Source organism: Papilio xuthus, unplaced genomic scaffold, assembly GCF_000836235.2.
Source record: "Papilio xuthus unplaced genomic scaffold, Pxut_1.1 DF828952.1, whole genome shotgun sequence".
NCBI classification, from domain to species: domain Eukaryota; kingdom Metazoa; phylum Arthropoda; class Insecta; order Lepidoptera; family Papilionidae; genus Papilio; species Papilio xuthus.
Window position 1 is genome coordinate 5,918,441 of NW_013529697.1, and position 21,165 is coordinate 5,939,605.

General features: G+C 32.0%; 1 protein-coding gene across 2 annotated transcripts in view; it reads left to right on the forward strand.

Annotated features, from left to right (window-relative positions):
- Positions 1-21,165, forward strand: part of LOC106126858 (uncharacterized) — a 75,645-nt gene that overhangs the window by 30,385 nt on the left and 24,095 nt on the right. For both annotated transcript variants that reach the window (XM_013324760.1, XM_013324768.1), the window contains exon 3: positions 10,784-10,963. In XM_013324760.1, the coding sequence (XP_013180214.1) occupies positions 10,784-10,963 (180 nt within the window). The remainder of the gene's footprint in view (positions 1-10,783; positions 10,964-21,165) is intronic.

A 21,165-nucleotide genomic window follows, 5' to 3' on the forward strand; every position in this document is an offset into this window, starting at 1 on the left:
ATTATGTCTTTACAACTTTATGAGAATTTTCTGCACTTTAATTTTCTTACGTTTTCCAAATGAATAAAGATTAGATTAGAGATAAATAACATTTTTAATTCGAAAATATTGTCTGTGGATATTTGTCTTGTGGATAATTAATCTAAAAAAAATCTCATCTCATCACGATCATTTAACCTATTTTTAGGCCATTTTGATAGCCTTGGCCTTAATTGCTACGAAATTAATTTTTAATTATCCCAACCAGATTAACAAAACGTCGATTACTCATTATTTTGTGTTAATTTATAAAGACATACTTAACTGAAATTTGTATAAAAAATATTTTAATTTTTTTTTACATACGTTGATTACAAATAACTTTTAATTAATTTAACCAGCCACAGAAAAGCCCACATGATTACCTTTAATCCTCTCAGAAAAATAATTAATATAGAACTTAATAAATTTCGTTACTAAATAAAAGTAGTTACGTTTGATTAATTTATTAAAATGCGATGATCCTTTTTAAGGATATGCTATTAAATTATTGAAAAAAAACCCTGTTAGCGAATTATTTGCGTCTATTTGAGAATTGTTCCTTGATAATTTAGGTACTATTGAAAAATAAGTTCAATTTTCGCGGCCATAAATAAATTTAAGGTTCTTTTCTAACCTATTTGTCTTACTTGTTATCATGCAAAGAAATGTTGGAACATTCGTCCTTTTTAGGTTATCCTAATTTGCAATTCGTCCCTCCTCCGACGTTGATGTATGACCCGTTTAGCCAACGAATAGCTTTTAATTAGGCGGAGAAAGCGGCCACCGAAATTGTGACTAAACGTTCCATTGTAACTTTCCTACATTTAATTGGCCTTTTATTTTCAAACTATTATTACCAAAAGTGTTTTACCCTATATTTATTTGTCATTAGTGAAACATAAAGCTAGATAAAAATATTTATAGTTTGGTAACTAATAGAACATGTCTATAAAATTGAAAAAAGCGTGGGTGTCTGAGACCAAAATCTCATTACTTAAAAAGTATATTGTTATCTTTGTTTGGCACAGATAATGAAAGTGATAACGATATGTTTTATACAGAAATTTTGGTATAAAAAAAACCTACGATAAGAGCTACGATCGCTAGTGATTTTTACTTATTTTTAATTTCATCCTTTATATAATAATTCAAGCGTAGTATAAAATAAAATAAAATGTCAAAACTATTTTATGCCAGTTTTATATTTATTAGCCCCAGGAAAATTTCCATTTTCACCGAAGTTCCTTTTCTTATCTGAATTTCTCTAACAAAGTCGTAAATCAAGACGAATTAGGAAGTAAAGTACAACTTCAAGTTACATTATCTTAACCAATTTGTCTTTGGACTAATCAGTGAAAAATACGGACCATTGTCCCTGTGCTAAAACATTATTACTGCTAATTTGAAGAAGTTTTACTTTTAAAGTTGACGTATTTTCTTTTCGTTTCGAATGTTTATGATCCAAATAACTTTACTAGAATAAAAAAAAATTAAACCTTATTAAATAAACCAACTAGATTATTTTTATACAATCGCATTTTTGTAATTAAACCCATGTTAGTGTTAGTTGTATGATTATTTCAAATGGTATCATTGTCAGACATCGAATCGTAAAATCTTGCTTCATGTTTGGTCATCTACAATACCAAAGAATGCAGATGCGTTGCCGGCCTTTAAATCATAACTGTTTGGAAATATCGCTGTGGACAGAGTACTCTATAATTCTTTCTAATATCTAATATTATCATACAAATACATTCAAAAACATTAAGTACACTATTTAAATAAGTCTTGTAAAAATGTTGGTCATATAAATTGCTAATAATGTTTGAAAACTATTAAAACAAATTAATTGTGTATATAAGAGGTTTCACCATTCCCTAATTTAATTTACGTTACATAATCGGTTAACATCGCTTATCCAAATGAAACTAAAAGGGCACTTCACCAAAAAGCTTTAACAACATGGAAACAGCTTTTGCAAAATGAAATACTCTCCCGTATAAAGAGCTCTGCACTAATCCTAATTTTAGTAAAAGCCTGTAAGTAAATGAGCGGCGAACTACGTGGCTTGCGTGGAATAGACATTTTTGTGTTTACATTTTAAAATTGTTGCTTACTACAGGAAATACTTTTAAAGTAACCTTTTGACTGCCTCTATATATATTGCTAAGTATATACGAAAAAAAAAATCATATTGTCTCGATACATTCATTAAGTCTTCTTAAATATATATTCGAAAATGTCTCACAATTTTTATTTATTTACCAAATAGGCATTACATATATGTTATGTTAAGAATCTATATAAACTTTAGGCAATAGATAAGAGAAGGTGCTGTCTGAAACACAGTATTTACTAGTTCAGGAGACAGAGCCCACAAAATTTTTGTGAAAATGTTTTTTTTTTCTCAATAAAGATTTTTTTTTAATTTTAATTTCATTTGCTGATTTTACTTAATATTGTACTTCTGCATCTTTGTAAGAACATTGACTTACTTAGAGCGAATAAATCACATAAGTCGCACAATTTTTTAGAAACGCGCTCTTAAAAGTAGCATTGTCCAGCTAATCCGAGTTTGTGTTAACTGCAGTACAACTATGAAGTGTAACCTTTTAGTTTTACATTGCAACAGATTTTTTACATAGAAAGTTAGATAAATTCTTAATATACACCTATTTTTTTAGTTTTATTTAATAAATGTTTTATCCATTTTATTCCTTTGAATTTCCAATGTATTAAAAAGTAAAAAAAAAATCGTTAAATTTGAAATTAAATAACCATTGAAAAATGATTAAAAGTTTTATTTTTTTAATAAAATATTAGCAGATTTTTTTATAAATTTACTAATATTTCTTTTACCATTCCAATTAAATTCTAGGCTTGTGCTAGGATATGGTTTACGACAATAGTCGAATAGCGGGATTCGAACCCCCGACCTCGTGATCAAAAAATCCGTGCCCTTAACCATTAGGCTGACGCTTAAAGTTGTTTTTAAGAATGTTATTTTATTAACACCAAATTTATTTACCCTCTAAACATTGGCTTAGATGCATTTTATTGGCAATATTGCGTCGTTCGAACAATTTTTAATAACAGAACATTGTAAGAATTTTTCTTAACTAAAATATTTTTGCCATGTAATATATAATATTATATTTATTTTCTTTTTGCACTTTGTAATAATGTTCCTAATAGAGACAGCATAAAAAATGACAGTAAAAAAAATCTACATTACGTATTACGACAACGAATTTTTATTTAACCTATAGTCCTTCAAAGCACCTGGATGAAATTGTAGATCCGTATGAACAAAACAATAAAGTTTATTATAAAAACTCTTTCTTTCATATGGTTTTTTTCTCTTTTGCCATCTGTCTCGACAACAATATAATACTGGTAATTGTATATTCAGACATTATTTTACTTTTAAGTTTTAAAAAAATGGTCTTGAATCAAAATATTTTTTTTTTGCTAAAACAAAAAGCAACATTCGAATTTTAAAAACCTGTTCAACCAGGTTTGGATGAAATTAATAGATGATGTTTAATTAGGCGAATCCGTTTTGATTACACAAACGTGATAGCAATCATAACAAAACTGTTAATATTGATTCATAAAAACTTCCAACTGGTTTTCGTACTAGACCGTGACTCAGCTGCTCTATTACTCAGACTGAGATTACAAGAATTATTACTCTGTAGCTCCGAAATAAACGATTTTTATATCGAAAAAAATTAAAAAAATAATTAAAAAAAATCATTTTGCTTACAATTTTTTTTTTCAAAATTTTTCATGATGTTTTATTCCCAATCGATGTATCATTTTACTTTACAATTTCTTTACCCATTCCATCCATCTATTATTAAACCTACCACACTCTACAACGACAATCTCCCACTTTGTCACATACGTGTTTTCTATTAAACTATCTTAATATTAAAGAAGCTAAAAGACAATTTTTCTATTGTGCGAAAAAGTATTTCTTAAATATTCTCTACTAGAAAAACCACTACTATCACTATACGAAGTGACGACAGAGAAAACGGGATTTCTTTATAATATCTCTGTGCATTACAAACAGTTCTTTTGAGTTCAGTCTGCGGCTTTCTTTTGCTTGCGAACTCTGAGGACTTCTTGAATAAAAGTTTCGCAGCTTCGTTTCGGTCGCATCCCATCTAAGCGCTTTTGTTTGTACTGGAATTGGTTTTATTACTGCTCTCTGTTTACTTTTAAGATAAATTAAGTACATTTAAATGAAGAAATTTAATAAGATATTGCTGTGGTCCAAGTGCAAATCAGGTAACTACTATTTGCAATTGCATCATTTATAATCAGAACACTATACGTCCTTACTAAGGGACTCGGAGCGTGTCCTAAGTTAAGGATGACGCCATTATTGATTTTAATTAATTACAAAAAAAGAATCTTGACAGTCGGACGGACGGACAACAAAGTAATCCTATAAGGGTTCCGTTTTTTTTCTATGTGAACGGAACCCTAAAAATCAATCATATTCAACAAGTTCTATTTCCTAAAAAATGTAATAGGTTATTAAGGCTAAATTTATGTAACTTATTGCCTAAAAACAACAATAAAAATTAAAAAGTACATTTTAATTTCGATTAAAACTTTGCTGAGTTTGGTTGTCGTTTTCTACTACAAAATTCAACAGCTAGCAAATTGGATTATTTGCGAAGTGTTTTTTTATTTCATTTTATTCCTTCCTCGAACGTCTGGATGCGAAGTTGAGAAATTGTTTTTACGTTCCTCTATGACGAACGTATTGTTTATATGATGAGAATCTAGGACGTTGGAAGTGAGCTTAAAAATAAAGCCGTTCCAAGATTTAGAATGTGTATGCATTTTTTTAAATTTAACTGCTATTGTGGCATGAAAGAATGGTCGTATATATTTTGTTTAATTAATTTGGAACAGTAACGGTATAAATAGTTCCCGCTTTTTTATAAGATCTTTCCCTTTAGCCACATCCTAAGTAATCATTGTTATATGCGCAGCTTTTCAATGCTATTTTGTACCTTGGAATTTAGTATAACACAAATTATGAAAAGTCTGGATAGAATCCTCTTTAGCACGTTGTTATGGTTGTTGAGGTACTTGACTATTATTATATATAGAACAAAAACGAAACAATAGAATAGGTAATAATATAGCCTGGATATAAAACAAGGAACATCCTGTAAAGTAATAATTTTTTTGACACGCAAATTGTGTAAAGAGCAACAAATAATAAAAGTGGAGAAATAGTCTGACCAACCTAATTTCTAGAAAATGGAACGCCATTTCGGCTCGGGGTAAGGGTGGTAAATCACCAGAGTGGGGTCAAACGAAACATATCCGCCGACGTTACACTACGTCGCCAGTTACTGCGCCGGCCAAGGACGGTATACTGTAGGCATTCTTTATTACACAGTATATACTAAACAAAAGATTTGGATAATAAATATGTTTGTATTTGGCTTATGAAGCTATCACAGATGTGATGACGTCACATGCATCGTAGAGTTTAGTTGTAAAATGAAATAGGATTATCGAAAAGTTTTTAATCGCAAGATTATAAACAAAATGTTGTTGAAAAAGTTTCTATTAATCATTTACGAGACGACGTAATTTCTGGAATCTCTTTAAACTTAATACATTTATCATCAAAGGCTGACACTCTGTAGATCCTTGATGCTATCTCAGAAGTTAATGGTCCACAGAGGACACTTTTGCAACAAGGAATGTCATGATTATAATTCCACCGGAGAGTAATCTACGAGAGTCATATCTTGTTCGGGAAATTCCTACAAAATGAAATTTTAAGGTTTATATAATCTTTATGATTGACCTAGTTTATTTACTTCTACTTGGAATAAATTCTTAGTTCTAAAAGTAATTAAAATGTATTAATTAGATATACTAATTACGTCTTCAAGATAAGTTTTATTCTTGAGAAATATTGAAAGTATTTCAATTCGCTTGATTAGTTTCTTGAATTCCACCATATTTTTAATTACCTAATAAAGGTAAAAGATGGTTGTAGTCTTATTGGTTCAACTGTTTACAATAATTTACAAATAATATTTGAAGATTACTTCTTATCTCCAGCATTTTATGTATTACATTACAGGGTTTTATGTAACAAAAACTCAAACATTTGTGGAATGAAATTGTCGCAACTTTGAATAATTGTCAGTGTTATCACGCGCCTGAATTTCACAACAAACAATCTTTTCTTCAATTTGAATGTAACAGATACAACTCCGTCTTGAACCCAGTTTACTGAGTTGGTGGCGAAATAAATTCAAAGTTTTGTTACTTTCTAGCAAATCCTTAAAGAATAGCTCGAATTGAATTGTGAAAATATCTAGATTTGAATTTTATTCGCAGTGCGTCCGTATCGGAGAGCGATAAAAATTTACACTGTTGAAATGTGTACTCAATGTAATTTATAGTCAGGACTTTGTTGCTTTATTTGTGAGCCATTTCGTTTATTAAAAACGTTTGTTACAAAACAAAGCGTTCGGATAATTTGTTTGAGCGGAAAAAACCTAATGAGATTTCGTTGCTATCAATCTTTATTGGTTAAAAAATCGTATCTTTTATATAAAAAAGCACGTCGTTCTAAAGATCAATACTTAAAGATGCCGTTTAGGGATCGAATTCAGTCTGTATTGAAAGATGAGACGATTAGCACTCCCCTTGACAAGGATGGAACACATAAATTGGTTAATGCACATCTTGACCACATTTTTAGTCTCAGTGCGTTCCTTTGGAGATCCCGGAACTCTCATCAGTTGGACTTGAGGATCGTCACCAAGGTTTTAGTGAATCAAGTCTCACTTAACCCTGTCCCTCCCCACAAAGGCAGGGCAGCTTTTGAAGACTTCCCCCGGGAACAAAAAAAAGGGCACAAGTTCAATTACATATCGCGAACAATCGTACGACATATCGTATGTGAATAATTTCGCTACGTATTATAGAAACAATTTTCAAAGTATAAATAGGTGTAGAGACGTAATATTATGATTCATTATTTAACCTACGTAAAAGCAGTGCAGGTGTATCCGAGGCGGGCGCGGCTGGCGGCACATTATGATAAGTAAACGGTACTCGTGAGTTATGTCTCCGCAACTCGACCAATTAAGCTCCCTACACACTGCACTGCTATAGATATTCCAAAGCTATATTTATGCCTCTTATCTAATATTTATACAATAACTCGCAATTGTGTTTACTAAGATACAATTCCTTTTTATCTCCATTTAAATGCGTTCTTTCATCCTTTATTATGTATATCATTTATTACACACACTAAACAATGCTATCGCTTATCGTTCTGTGTACAATATACAAGTCTGTTTCGTATAATTTGTTTTTCCTTCGTGATATATAGGCCCTGTACCTCCTGGGGGGAGTTATTACCGGCGAGAATAATAGAAGCGTTTCGTATCTAATGAACCGACGGCTGCCTTCTGCGCCGATTCTGGATTAATCAAGGGAAACCCGCACTACAATACAAACAAATCAATACGAGTATTGATAGCTCATTATTAACATTCTCAAGGTGGTATTGTATTACATTTTAATATTATGAATAACGTTATTGAAATATTTCTTAACTAGCCGTCGCCCACGACTCCGTCCGCGAGATATAAAAATAACGTTATTGGTGGCTTATGTTCTTCGAAACCATGTTCTACATCTTTGCCAAATTTCAGCGAGATCCATTAACCGTTCTCAAATTACCTTCAAATAAACATCCATCCAAACATTCGCATTTATATTAGTAAGATAGTCAGAAGTAAGATTAGTAATATTCATTTTATACTTTTCTTTGAATTCATGAAGGAATCGCGATTTTTTTTTTAATATTATAAAATTCGAGATACAATAAACATTAAACTTGCTTATGTATACTAAAATTAGAACCATAAAATGTCGTATAAATAGCAAGAACATAAACACATTTATAAGTATAACTGTCCTAGCTTGAATTTATTGTTCAGACGGATCGATGGCATTACCCTAAAAATCGAAGACTTGGAATTCAACAGACACGCCTCAGCCGTCGTACACGCTACGCGGCAAACGCAAAGGCGGGGCCTTATAAATCAATGTTAGTAACGTATTCAGTATCGTCTAACTGTTTCATAGCACGATACTGATATTTTTCCAAGCATTCCTCCATCAAAACAAATGATCCTTACTTTGTTACCTAACTAAAGGGTTTTATTGTTTCCTATCACGATATTGTACAGGTTCGAGAAATAAGGTTAATGGAATATTAAGTCTGTTTAATTTTATGTCTGATCTCATCAATTTTATATTTATACCAAGAATATAACACTTTAAGTTACGTTCGAATAGAAAGTAACCAATTAAATTGTTAACATATTAAATAATGTGATAAAGTCTAGTGTATAGTTTTTTTTTCTTTGATCCAAATAAAAAAAAATCATGAAAATATTTAGTATTTTACTATAATTATAACGTTAGGCATTGAAAATAAATTCATTTCAAAAACGCGGCCATACGGTTTGAAAAATAAAGATTCCGTTTTCGCTCCATTTGCAAAGCGAAGTAACAAAAAGGGTGAGGCCAAAATAATAGCCATAATGCAGAGAAGGAGAAATGTAATATAATGAGGTTTTATTTTCTTTTGATCTTCACAAAGGCTTTTTGTTTGATAAAGTTTTTCGCTGAATGAACTCTTCAAACACTGACACGTATTATTAAAGGGTTCCATTCTGCTTCAAACGTCGATATAAAATTATTCTTGTTTCCTTTTTTTCATAGAAATGTATGAATATATTTTAGTTATTTCATCATCAGCTCACTATATGTACCATATACAATCACGCTAGCCCAGTGCGGGTTGGTTGACTTCACACATATCTTTGAATTTCTTCGCAGATATTTGTAGGTTGCATCACGCTGTTTTCCTTCTCCGTAAGAACATCGGATAACTGTAGGTATGTAAATCGAAAAACACATTGGTACTTGGCGTGATTCGAACCCAGGACCTGCAGATTGCAAGCCAAGTGGTTTAACCCCTGAGTCATCGACGCTCTCTTTCTCTCTCTCCCTAGCTTGCATCCCACAAGGTGGTGGGGTCAGCTTCCCCAATCCGTCTCTTCCACTTCGCTCTGTTTAGTTAATTATTAAGAACATGTTTAAATATTTTTTCTAATCCTTCTCGATATAATATAGAAATTGATCATTTAAAAGATAATGTATCAATCTCCTTATTATAATTTATGAATGTTATGTTTTGAAAGTTGCATTTTTTAATGTTGTCTACAAACAAATACTGTCCGTCTATAAATCAACAACAAACTATTGTATTGATTCAATGAGTAGTGTTTTGTATACTCAAACTTCCAAACGAAATTTCATTGTAAGTCAAACAGAGACGCTACTTTATTGTTCTTATTATTGGTACATAATTGTATAAATGTGTTTACAAATCTATATATATAAAAGAAAGTCGTGTTAGTTACACTATTTATAACTCAAGAACGGCTTTACCGATATGATTGAAAATTGGTGAGGAGATATCTTAGAGCCAAGAGACGGACATAGGATATTATTTACTCATTTTTTTTTTCGAATGTATGTCTTCAAGAGCTGCTTTTTATTTAACTTAGTAATATTATAAATGCGAATGTTTAGATGGATGTGATGTGGATGGATGGATGGGTGTTTTTTATATCATAAAGTGGCAAACGAGCGAGCGGCCACCTGAAATCGATGTATAGCGAAGTGACCGATGCCCATAGACATACGCAATTGCATACGCGTTGCCTACCTTTAATCGACGGAGGAGAGGATGCACAGAATGAAAATATTTTCCCCTTCCATCTATCCGGAAAGTCTACTTCCAAATCCCATCCTTTCCTATGTGTGTTTGAAGATATCTCTAGAACGTCTGAACGGATCTCGATTAAATTTGGCATACGTCTAGAACATAGTCTGAAAGAACACATAGGCTACACTAATTAAGTTTTTTTATATATCCACGCGGACGGAGTCGCGGGCGACAGCTAGTAGGTTATATAGTGCTAGATTTCAAACACTAACCTTTTCAATCCCATCTCCGTTGACGAATTAAAAAATATCATTCAATGTACATTTTGAGAAAAATAAACGTACGACAAATCATTAGTGTTAATTCTAGAAAATACTAACTCTATGAAATACTTGTGAACTTTTTAAAAACAAATGAGTTATGTTAGACATACTAAAAAGTTATAATCAACAAAGCCACTTCATGCTGCTATGCATGTTGAACTTTTAATTGAACTTGTTGGCTAATTCAAAACATAACACCTGTGTATACTCTCGAAAATGTGCAGAATGCACTAAAAATATTAGACGTGTCTTCGGATAAACTACTGATTTTTTTTTTAATTATTCCAAAAATTATGTTTGCATTTAACCTTACAAAGTTATATAGAGCTTCGTAAAAATATTTATTGCACAAGGAATAAAATAATACGTTGTTTCAATAAAGAATGTTTTATTTCTTTTTAAAATCTATGATACTTGGCTATTTTAAATTAATGCGTACTTATTGATGCCAAGAGATTTTATTAATCTAATTCAATAAAATTCCGGTGTAATTTGTATAAGAAATCATTCAGGAGAGATTAACACGTACTCAATTCAAGCATTGGTAGGCTTCAATTGACATCAAGTGTACCTTTGATCACTGGCCACATTAGGACATTAAAAAAAATAAAAAAATCTGTTTCAGGATCAGATGCGGAACCAGTATGGAAGCTGCAAGACTCTCAGTTCGACCAGGGCTACGGGTCGGAGCGGTCGCCAGAAGAGGAATACGTGGCGCCTCTGCCCCTCGCTCCCCTCGCCGCCGCAGCCTCCCTGGAGGAGTATGAGGCGGAACTACGCAACCTCTACCCATTTATCACCGAGGGTAAGCCTCGTAAATTCTTTCCTATAAAGCTATTCCCCTCAGAATGTTATAGCACTACTATTATTGTTTATTTTATACTAACTTTTGTTCTCTATGTCAAAGCTATACTTAGAAATAGGGCATAGGTTTTAGGTTATATAAGAAATTTTAATATGAAAGAAAATGTTGAATAATCAATTTAATTCAAAAATCATTTTGTGGTTAATAATTAAAACTAGAAAGAAAAGGTTTATTATAACCAATTAAGGAAACGTTTGATTTCAATTAACCGGATTTGAGTTCGTATAACATTTCTAATCTTTTTTCTGTCAACACAAAATTCTAGCCTGTGACGTCATTCGTAAATACAACCTTGTTGAAGGTTGATGCGGACATCGGTTGACATTTTAACAAAGTGTTAAATAAACAAAGTTAATTCACACTTCATGTGGAATTGATGTGCAAAATACGTTAGCGAATATTTTTGAATGAACGAATTGGCTATTTTTAAACATAAATAATTGTAAATATGAAGATTCGAAAAATTTGTTCCTCAATAGAAACTAATAAAATTTTGAGCTTTGGACTTGATACTTATATTAAATACTATTAATTGCCTGCGACTCCGTCCGCTCGGAATTAAAAAAATACATACTCAGTAGCCTACGTGTTCTTACAGACTATGTACATATGTATGCCAAAACCCCTTCACTCGTTCTAGACAAAACCTTTAAACAAACATCCATACATAAACATTCGCATTTATAATATTAGTAAGATGACATCCGGCAACAGTGTAGCTTTTCAACAGTGGAAGAACTTCAAAATCGGTTCAGTACTTTCGGTGCCTATTCAATGCAAGCAAACAATCCAATCTTTCCTCTTCATAATATTACGAGTAGTTTAGATTAAGTACCAATATTTGGTCAATATTCGAGTACCGAATGACGTACGCAAAAACGTCACTCCGTACGTATCCGGGTAATTGAACTCACACACACACACGCAGACAAAAGGAGGTTCCGTTACATAGTGTTACAGTATACATATACAGGGTGTTTCAGTGTCTTTATCTTTATTGACACTATCTTGTTGACTAAGCTTAGCTCGCTTCTCTTACCAGCTTTTATAGTCGTCGCTGAAAACAATGTATGCATTACCAGGTGTCACACGGCAAACAATGGTTGCATTTTCTTATAAGACAAATGGTAACAAAAGACTTACGATACATATACCTACATTTTAAGACTTATATGACTTGAAATATAACATCGCAATCTAATGAAACCACGTGATTAAAGCGCCATCTCTAGGAGTGAAACAAAGTGATTTCGTTTCTAAGCGATTCCATGACGTACTTTAATAACTGAGAATAACTTTTGATAAATCAAGTGAATGTCGCGCGTCCGTTCCATAACTTTTTTAAATTCGTTATGGAATAGCTTTGGAGCGAATGCACTTTTTCTAGCCCCCTGTACTATCAAATAATATTTTAGGAATTTCTGTAATAATTACATTTTGACCATGGTTTAATGGTTGGTACCAATATAGCTTATAGTTAGTAGGATTATCGTTAGCCTCTCAACCAAAGCTGTTATGTACGAATAATATTGAAGCAAATTAACCGTAATAACACCCGCCTATGTAGAGGTGCGAAGAGCTTAATGTCAATACATTCATCCGTAACTAGTAAACAACGCGGCGGAGATCCCTCGGGAAATGGGGAGTGATTAATTTACTACGACGCTCTAGGTGTTTGAATAGAATACTCAATATTAACTATTGTTTATTAACTTTATTAATTTTACACCTTATTAAGGGTACAAATTAGCATTTTGGTAATTAATTAACATTTATCCGACGTTCTTACGGGGAAGTCAACCAACCCGCACTGGGACATCATAGTTGACTATGGCCTAATAAACCTTTACTTAGGGTGGGCTTCGAGCCCCTCAGTGGGGACATATAGTGAGCTGGTGATGAAATTAAATAACTATGGACCTATAAGTATTTGGAACCATAGATTTATTATCTTTGTAGAGTTACTTAATATGAAATGGCTACCGTGATTCGATGATAAAAATAACATTAACGGTCTAACATATAGAACTTAAAGATTTTGTGCAACTGTCATTTTCAAATGACTACAAAGAATGAACATTCTTGAACAGGTATATTGTTTGTAATAAGTAGCTATTTTATAACCAACGGATTTTACTTTTTATTTTGTATTACGCACATTATTTCTCTTACGTGTTCTCATTGTTGCGACAGTTGCGATCTCGTCGTTCTAACAAATCTACATGGCATGACGTCATTCGTTTGCAGAATCCGACAGCGACATGATGACATGCGCGACGTGTACCCGAAGCGAATTTCCAATGAATAAACAAATGCTATTCTGTAGCCGTTTCGCAAAATATAACTAAACAAAGAAATTGGTATCGTGGAATTGGATACATTCCGTAAATGTACACAAAAATTTTGCTCACAGATCTAAAGTCCGCTTCCCCTTTTCAATTTATCCAGATAAGACTCGGAAGGAGTTTACGTTTGTTGACTTTCCGCAAATTTGGGAGTTTTATATTTTCTTATCTTCGCTAACCGAAACGGCCATCTTGGGTTCTGGTGTACAAAATAATATTTAATGCGTGGTTTTTAAATTGAAATAAGGATTTTTAAAAATTCAAAATACTGAACGAACTTGTGCTCTTCAATCCTAAGAGCTAAAATATAGGCAACTTGACATTCAACGTATTTTGCGTTGGACAATGACAAGAATTTAGATTTTTAGCGACTCGGTGATTTATTAATTATGAACTATGTCCGTCACAAGTTATGAAATAAAAACAATTATTATTACACAATGACGTGATAATATGTCAAAAATATTTTATCTTCACCTTTCGTCGAACTATTTATTTGCCTCGTCTCAAGACTCTCTCGTGCCTTGGGGAGTGTTGATATTTTCCGGGATAAGAAACAACATATCCATTTTACCCGGTACTCCAGTGTAGTTGTGGCCAAATATGTTTTATTTTATTTGACACAAAGACCCTTCACATAATTCAATACTGGTTGATATTTGTCATAAATTGATATGGTTTAAAATATAATATTTATACACAAAATATTCCATTAAGCGTATAATTTATTGTTTCAAAAAGGGGAGTTACATACAATCATAAACATTTAGAAAATATTGATGTGGTTGAATTTAATTTGTACACTGTTATACGATAGTAATAAATTAAATTTTAATGTTTCCATGTTTACTAAAATATTATTTGACATTTATAATCAATGCATTCATTCTTTTACTAGGCAACTACTATTTCCGGAGGAAAGATAGAATTATTCTTATACAAAGCTATTTGTGTAGTATTGGCGGGAAACTTTATCATAATATTCGTAAGACACAGGCTGCTTCATAAATTCTTGTTGAAATAATTCACCATACAGCTACTCTACGTATATTATGTAAAATAGTACTGAAATGCATATTCTCTTCAATGGAGACATACAAGTACACTTCGTTATGCTTATTCCGTTTTATAACCCTAAAGGTTGATTTTTATAGAAGACGGAAACAAAGAAGCACACAGCCACCAGGATTCGCCAGAATAGCGAAGTGAACGCTGTCCAGAGACATCATAATTTTTTAGACAATCTTAGTAATATTCTTTGAAAAGTGGTATTTCAACGTTCAAGCCGGCGCAATAGTTAATATATGCTATTAAGGCCTCTACCTCTGTTCGAATTGCTATAGATATAGGGTGTTTTATTTTAATTTTAAAAAGAAACAGATTACTATTGCTACTCTTGTCCGCTGCAAATGTGATAAAAAGAACAGAGGTTGTAAAACAACGAAGGGATATTAAAAGTTACGTAACAAATAAAATGGAACAGAGTTAAAATTGCAGATGAACATTGTAAAGTAACGTTTTTGCAGGAAGTTAAGTGGCGTATACCGTTGAATAAATTATTCATAATGTAAGCAATAAAACGCTCCCTAACGTAACGCTTAACCTTTTTAAAATTCTCTTTTACAGCGCGGTGTTTGTATTTACGTGAAAATATCGCTGGAAACTCCGTTAGTGCCCACCGATTTCACGGGCACTAACTCTCTCGTTGTTTTACTGAACGTGCTTCTTACTCTGTTTGGAATTAATTCAATTAATTTATTTTATTAACTTTAGCTATGCAGCAGTACCACAATGAACTTATGTTTCTTGTGGTATAATAAATATTGCATGATAATATTTTATTAACCCTTTAGACGCTATTCAATTGCGACACTAAAAATTTGGTAACTAAACTTCTTGCGATCTCATGACTCTTGTCACAGTTTCCTCACGAACTGGATATTAAAGCAAGACAAAATGTTCACACGATGTTTAATTTATAGCCGCTACTGTTTGGTATTGTGAGAGCGTATTACAAATTTGTATGTTTTTTGCTAATCTGACAAGGGTTAGACTAGGAATAGGATATGTTTTATAGTATTTTTATCGAAGATTTTAATAAGAAGAGCTGTTATAAACTTATTTTCAAATAAATTAACTACCTTTGCTTACAATTATTAATAACCAACCGTAAGTTTCTGAGACTGAAATGTCCGTTGAAAACATATTGTTTTCTCTGTCTTGTCAAACACGATATGTTTTGTACAAAGATTTTTGTCTCAGAAACCCATGGTAATCATCTAACTTAGATATTAGTATCGTTTAAACTACGTGAACTATTTAAACGCTACTACGATTATCTACAATTAAAATGATTAAATTATAAAATCATTTTAATGAACAATTTCACAAAATATTAAATTGATAAATGATATTTCAGACAGCTCTTTTATCGAAATTGAATTACTGTATTCAATAACAACTGTGAATTGTGAAATAAACTCGATAGAATCATGAAAACTGTTGAAGTGAAATTGTATTTTCCAGTGAATCAGCTCAACTTTGTATCGTGCGCTAATTATTAATTAATAATTCAAGTATTGCATCACTAATGCAAATTATTTCACTTATTTAATTTATAAAATACTGGCTCTTGCCCGCGACTCCATCCCCACGATATTAAAAATATACGACAATAAATAAGTAGCCTATATGTTCTACATATGTGCCAAATTTCATCTAGATCCGTTGAGCCGTGCCGGAGATACCTTCAAACAAACATCCATCAAAACATTCGCATTTATAATATTAGTAAAAAGTAAGATTTCAAAGATTTATTTTATATCGAAAAAAAAAATCTGTGTAATCTAAAGTACATTTTAAACTATGAAATTTAGGAACAGCAATGTTCGTTTTAAAATTTCCATCGTCGTCTATACCCGAGCTTTATTATTTATATGTAGGGTAACCTACTTTATTAATGTTTGCCTTAGTAACTGGTACGCGTTGTGTTTGTCCTTTCACAAACTAGTACAATGGTTTAGAACGTGTACTTTAATATAGGATTTAGGGCTACCACCCATTGAGAAATTAATGGAGGTCGTTGATCAAAAAGATTACAAGCTAGTTTTGTTACCTAAAATATAATAAAATTATAAATAGTTTTTTTTATGATTCTCTATTGACTTTTACGGTCTGTATAATATTTTTTGGTAACGCATAAAATTTTTAATACACATTCAATGACATTCTTGTAGATTTCACCTATCTGAATTATAAGTAGAATTCTATAGAAATATCCACATATAATGTTAAATGTTTTTATCTTTATTGTTGACCGTCGTCCACAGCCAGTCTGCTGTTTCCGGCCGTCCCTCGGGAAACTTTAATATTTTCCGGAAAGAAAAACAGACGCGCATAACCCAAGTGTACCTAAACAAACACAGCCTTTTGTTTTTACTGATAGATAAACAAAACTTTTATTATAAAATGGCTTTTCGACTATTGTCAACTCTGTTCCAACTACAATGAAATATTGAATTTGATAGTTTTGAAAATTATGAAAAAATGGCTCTATCTATGTTTATTTATCACTGTTAGTTTTGAATTTATAGTAAGTATAGAGGGGGAAATTTTCGTAAAATACCTTGCCTTTTGGGGGAAAAACAAGGTTATGTACGATTCTTACTCACTAAAACCCCCTAGGTGGGCAACCTCAAGTGCGACTGCGAGGGTCCCGGGATCTCCGAAGGAACGCACCGGAACCAAATTTAAAATAGCTTAGCAGACAATGAATTAGTAGAAACTGTTCGATAGGAAAGTCTGTCGTAAATAATATATAAAACTTTAGGTTAACACGCTGCAATATTATGGTAGAATCTTTATCGTCTATTCTTTAGAAAATTATGCTTGTAAATTTCAAAGACAGTTATTATTCCGTCAAACATATATATGAATGTAACGTTTTATTTTCGTTCGACATTTCTTAACCGTGAAACCTGGCCGCAGGCGGGAATAAGATGTTATCACATTTACAAGTCCAATTTCTATGCAAAAGCCAAAGCTCCCTTGGCTATTCCTTGTCTCGTATCGTTTGCTCGGCCGAGTAATTGAAGAATATAGAGGATCCCTGTTAACTTTGATAACATATATCGTAATTGAATTGTATATCTCGGGTAGAAAGGGTAACTGTATCTCTTATCTGTCATTAGTTATTAGATTTATTTGGCAATATCCATAAAGCAATATTGAGTTACTTAACTCTTTCCTATTCCTCCAATTTCTTTTTTATTTTTGTATCGTGTATCACTTTTAGTATGTATTTTTTATCATTGCAACGTTGAACTCAATCTCTTTTTGTATACAGTATTCAAGGAATGTGCCGGAGTTCAAATTTCGAATGATTTGTTCTTTCACAACACGTACGATAGCTGGTTGCATTCCCCGATACAAGCGAGATCAATTTGTTGGGCTGATTTTACACGAATCCTAAACGTCAACCTGCATTTGATAACAAGAAAGTATAGCTTTTAGCTCTTTATTCATATTCCCGACTTTTAAAAACATATCTTACAGAGTTGGTTAGGTACAGGGTGTTTTATTAAGCGACAATATATACTTTTTTATTAAGCAAGGCGACATCTTTGGAGCATACCATGTACACATATCACAAAGATGTGTGCTACAAAAATAATATTTTAAACGATTTAAATAAAATTAAGTGTGAAATATTTGTTACAAAAACATAGATTTTGCATATAAATATTAAAGGAAATACAAATGTCGTTACTCAGGTCACGAAGCGAATCAATCTGTGACGCGAGCCTCGCAATGATTAATTAGTTCATTGGCAAATATGTAATTTACGTACGTACATAATTTGCATATTTGTACATTATCTAATTCTAGCATGATTTATAGACGTGAATGCGCCAGAGAATATCTATATATATATATATATATATACATAGATGTCCCACGGTTTAACTATCATTTAAAGCATTCTTTCCGCTTTACATCCAAAAAGACACACAAACAACATGACATTTATGGTAGTACATTATGATGATATATTGAAAAATATATAATATGATAATTTTTTAAAAAGTCTTTTAAACCTGGCAACTTACATTGTATCTGATTAACCGTGCGTTTCCGAGACCAAAATCTCCATATAAACATATAGTCATCCCTGGCATTATCTTTGACAAAACGGATTTAACAATATGTTTTGAACGCACTTTGGTTTCAGAAACCCACGGTAAATTAAGTACTTCACGGATTAGGAAATGATCACACAATCAACATATCTAACCACTACTGTGATGTTTGACTTTGCATCGGTTAATGCCAAAGTAATTTATCCATGAATACAAATTCCTCTTGTTTGTTTAGGCAAAGAAACAAATTAAAAAATAGTGTTCAGTAAATAACATTGTATTAAATTTTCTACTTCTTTTAATTGAAATAAGATGATTCACAATGAAGAATATCCATTTAAAGTTTAAGTAGCAAGTATCACTTAAGTCGAATACAACATTAAAACCGCTCTCGGCGCTCGCTGTTTCCAAACTCAGTGTACTACAGCTGAATATACAAGATGGCTGTTGTTATTGGCAAAGTTTGGTAATACGAAAGCCATACAAACGTATGGCTGCAGTAAATAAGATTTCTAGTGTTGTAGTAACAATTCTTGACAATTTATATAACTAGCTAGCGCCAGCGATTCCGTCCGAGCGGAATTAAAAAAAAACCTTAAGAACTTGTCTACGTCTTCTTCCAGACTATCCTCTGTATTCCATGTGTGCCAAATTTTATCAAAATCCTTTGAGCCGTTTCTGAGATACCTTAAAACATCAGTCCATCCAAACTTTTGCATTTATAATATTAGTAAGATTGGTAAGAAGTAAGATAGTAATAAGTCAATTTTGATATTATTGTTAAAGGTATAGGTTCCTCATAGATGGAGTTTATTTCTGTTTTTGAAGAAAGCATTTCCAATGCGAATGGTAGCCTTAAACCCTTACATGTAAATGAAAACTGATAAGAAAACAATAAACCTTTCACTCATGAATCTAAAAAGGTAAAATTGACATTATTGTTCGAAAAGTTGACGATGCCTATTTTCTTTTGAAGTTACCTTTCTTAATATTTGTATGATAACTTCCCTTTCCAAAGATATAAGAAAGTGAAAAAACGATGCTTATTTAACTTTTGTATAATCCATAGGCTTTAGTTAGATGTAATTAAGAACAAATAATTTATGCTATATTTTATACCCATTGTGGTAAATATTGTTATAAGATTTTTGCATAAAGCTGAAACTAATAAAGAGAAAATACCACTGAACTTTGTCAGTTCACAGCAACCTTGATTGTGCTATTATTGAAATTTGAATACCTTTTTAGAGTTTGAAACAAAAGAAAACTTGGCAGCGAAAAAGAAAACGGAACCACATTTCAAGTCTGTCGACCTTGCGGCTGATTGCTATCAGCTATCGTCGACTTTGCATACTAACTTATGCCAAAAAGAAATGTTTAATTTTGAATACATATGAATCATTAAGCTCTGCAATATTTTTTTTTATCATTACATTTTTTATCTTACAGCTTATCAAATCAATTTTAGCCAATTTGTTTTCGAACCGTGTCGTGGAAATTTTACAATTATGGATATGGTCTCGTACCCCTCTGGGTTACAGGCGTGATTATTTTGTATAAAAGGAGGTAAATAATAGAGAAGTTACACATATATGTAAAATTACATAACCAATGCGCAAAATAGTAGAGACAGAAGTAGTAATATATCAACAAACAATGGCAAAGTAGCGACATTTTGCGCGATTTCGTAAGCGAACAACTTTACTAATATCCCACTTCGCGAACTAGTACGTTCAGCTGTTGTGATTTCACAAACTGCCGACACTACTTCTATTACGTGCATCATATTTTCTGTGCCAAAAATTTAATTTAAGATGAAGGTTTTTAATTTTCATAATACGAAAAACTTCACAAGTAGTTGCCTTTATCGAGCGACTATCAATTAAAAAACAAATACAGACGTCAAAATATAAACCCTCCTGACAGAAAAGTTATCTTAACAGATCTAGTTTAGTATTAGTAAGAAAGAAAGAAATAACTCGCAAATAATCTTGATAAATTATTAAGTCGTAGGCGTGCTACGATGCTACGAGTACCTACGTCGTGTGAATATAAATGTAAATCACATTTCCGTAAATAACTCTTGTATAACTTTATTCATTCTAAACACCATAAAAAGCATTGAAATTTTATATTTCATTTGAATCACTTAATGCATTAAAGTTAAATATAGTGAGGGATATGACACTGGAATTTTAATTTGAAATCTACCACATTTATTCAGTTGCGTGGAAGTAATACGCAGCACTTTCCCTAGCGGCAAATCGGATCCACTTAGAATCGAACTCCGGCAGTGAATAACGAGCAATCATTTACATCGTATGCCGATATAAGTAACAATAGACTTGTTTTCCGCACTGTTGTATCACTGTACTAGTAAATGAGTGGAACAATGTGACTACACGTGTAAGTACGATTATCACTATTCCATACTACTCCTATTCTATCTAACTCTATTTCGTATTAAAGGAATTTTTACCGATTTATAAATAATAATACTATTATTATTGTTTTGAAATTTAGCTGGATTTTTATATATAACTAGCGGACCCTACAGACGTTGTCCTGTCTACACGTCTTTAATTTGAATATTATTTAAAATTTGACACTGCGATGGTCCAATGTAAAACATTCCAAAATCAACAACTACTAATAAATT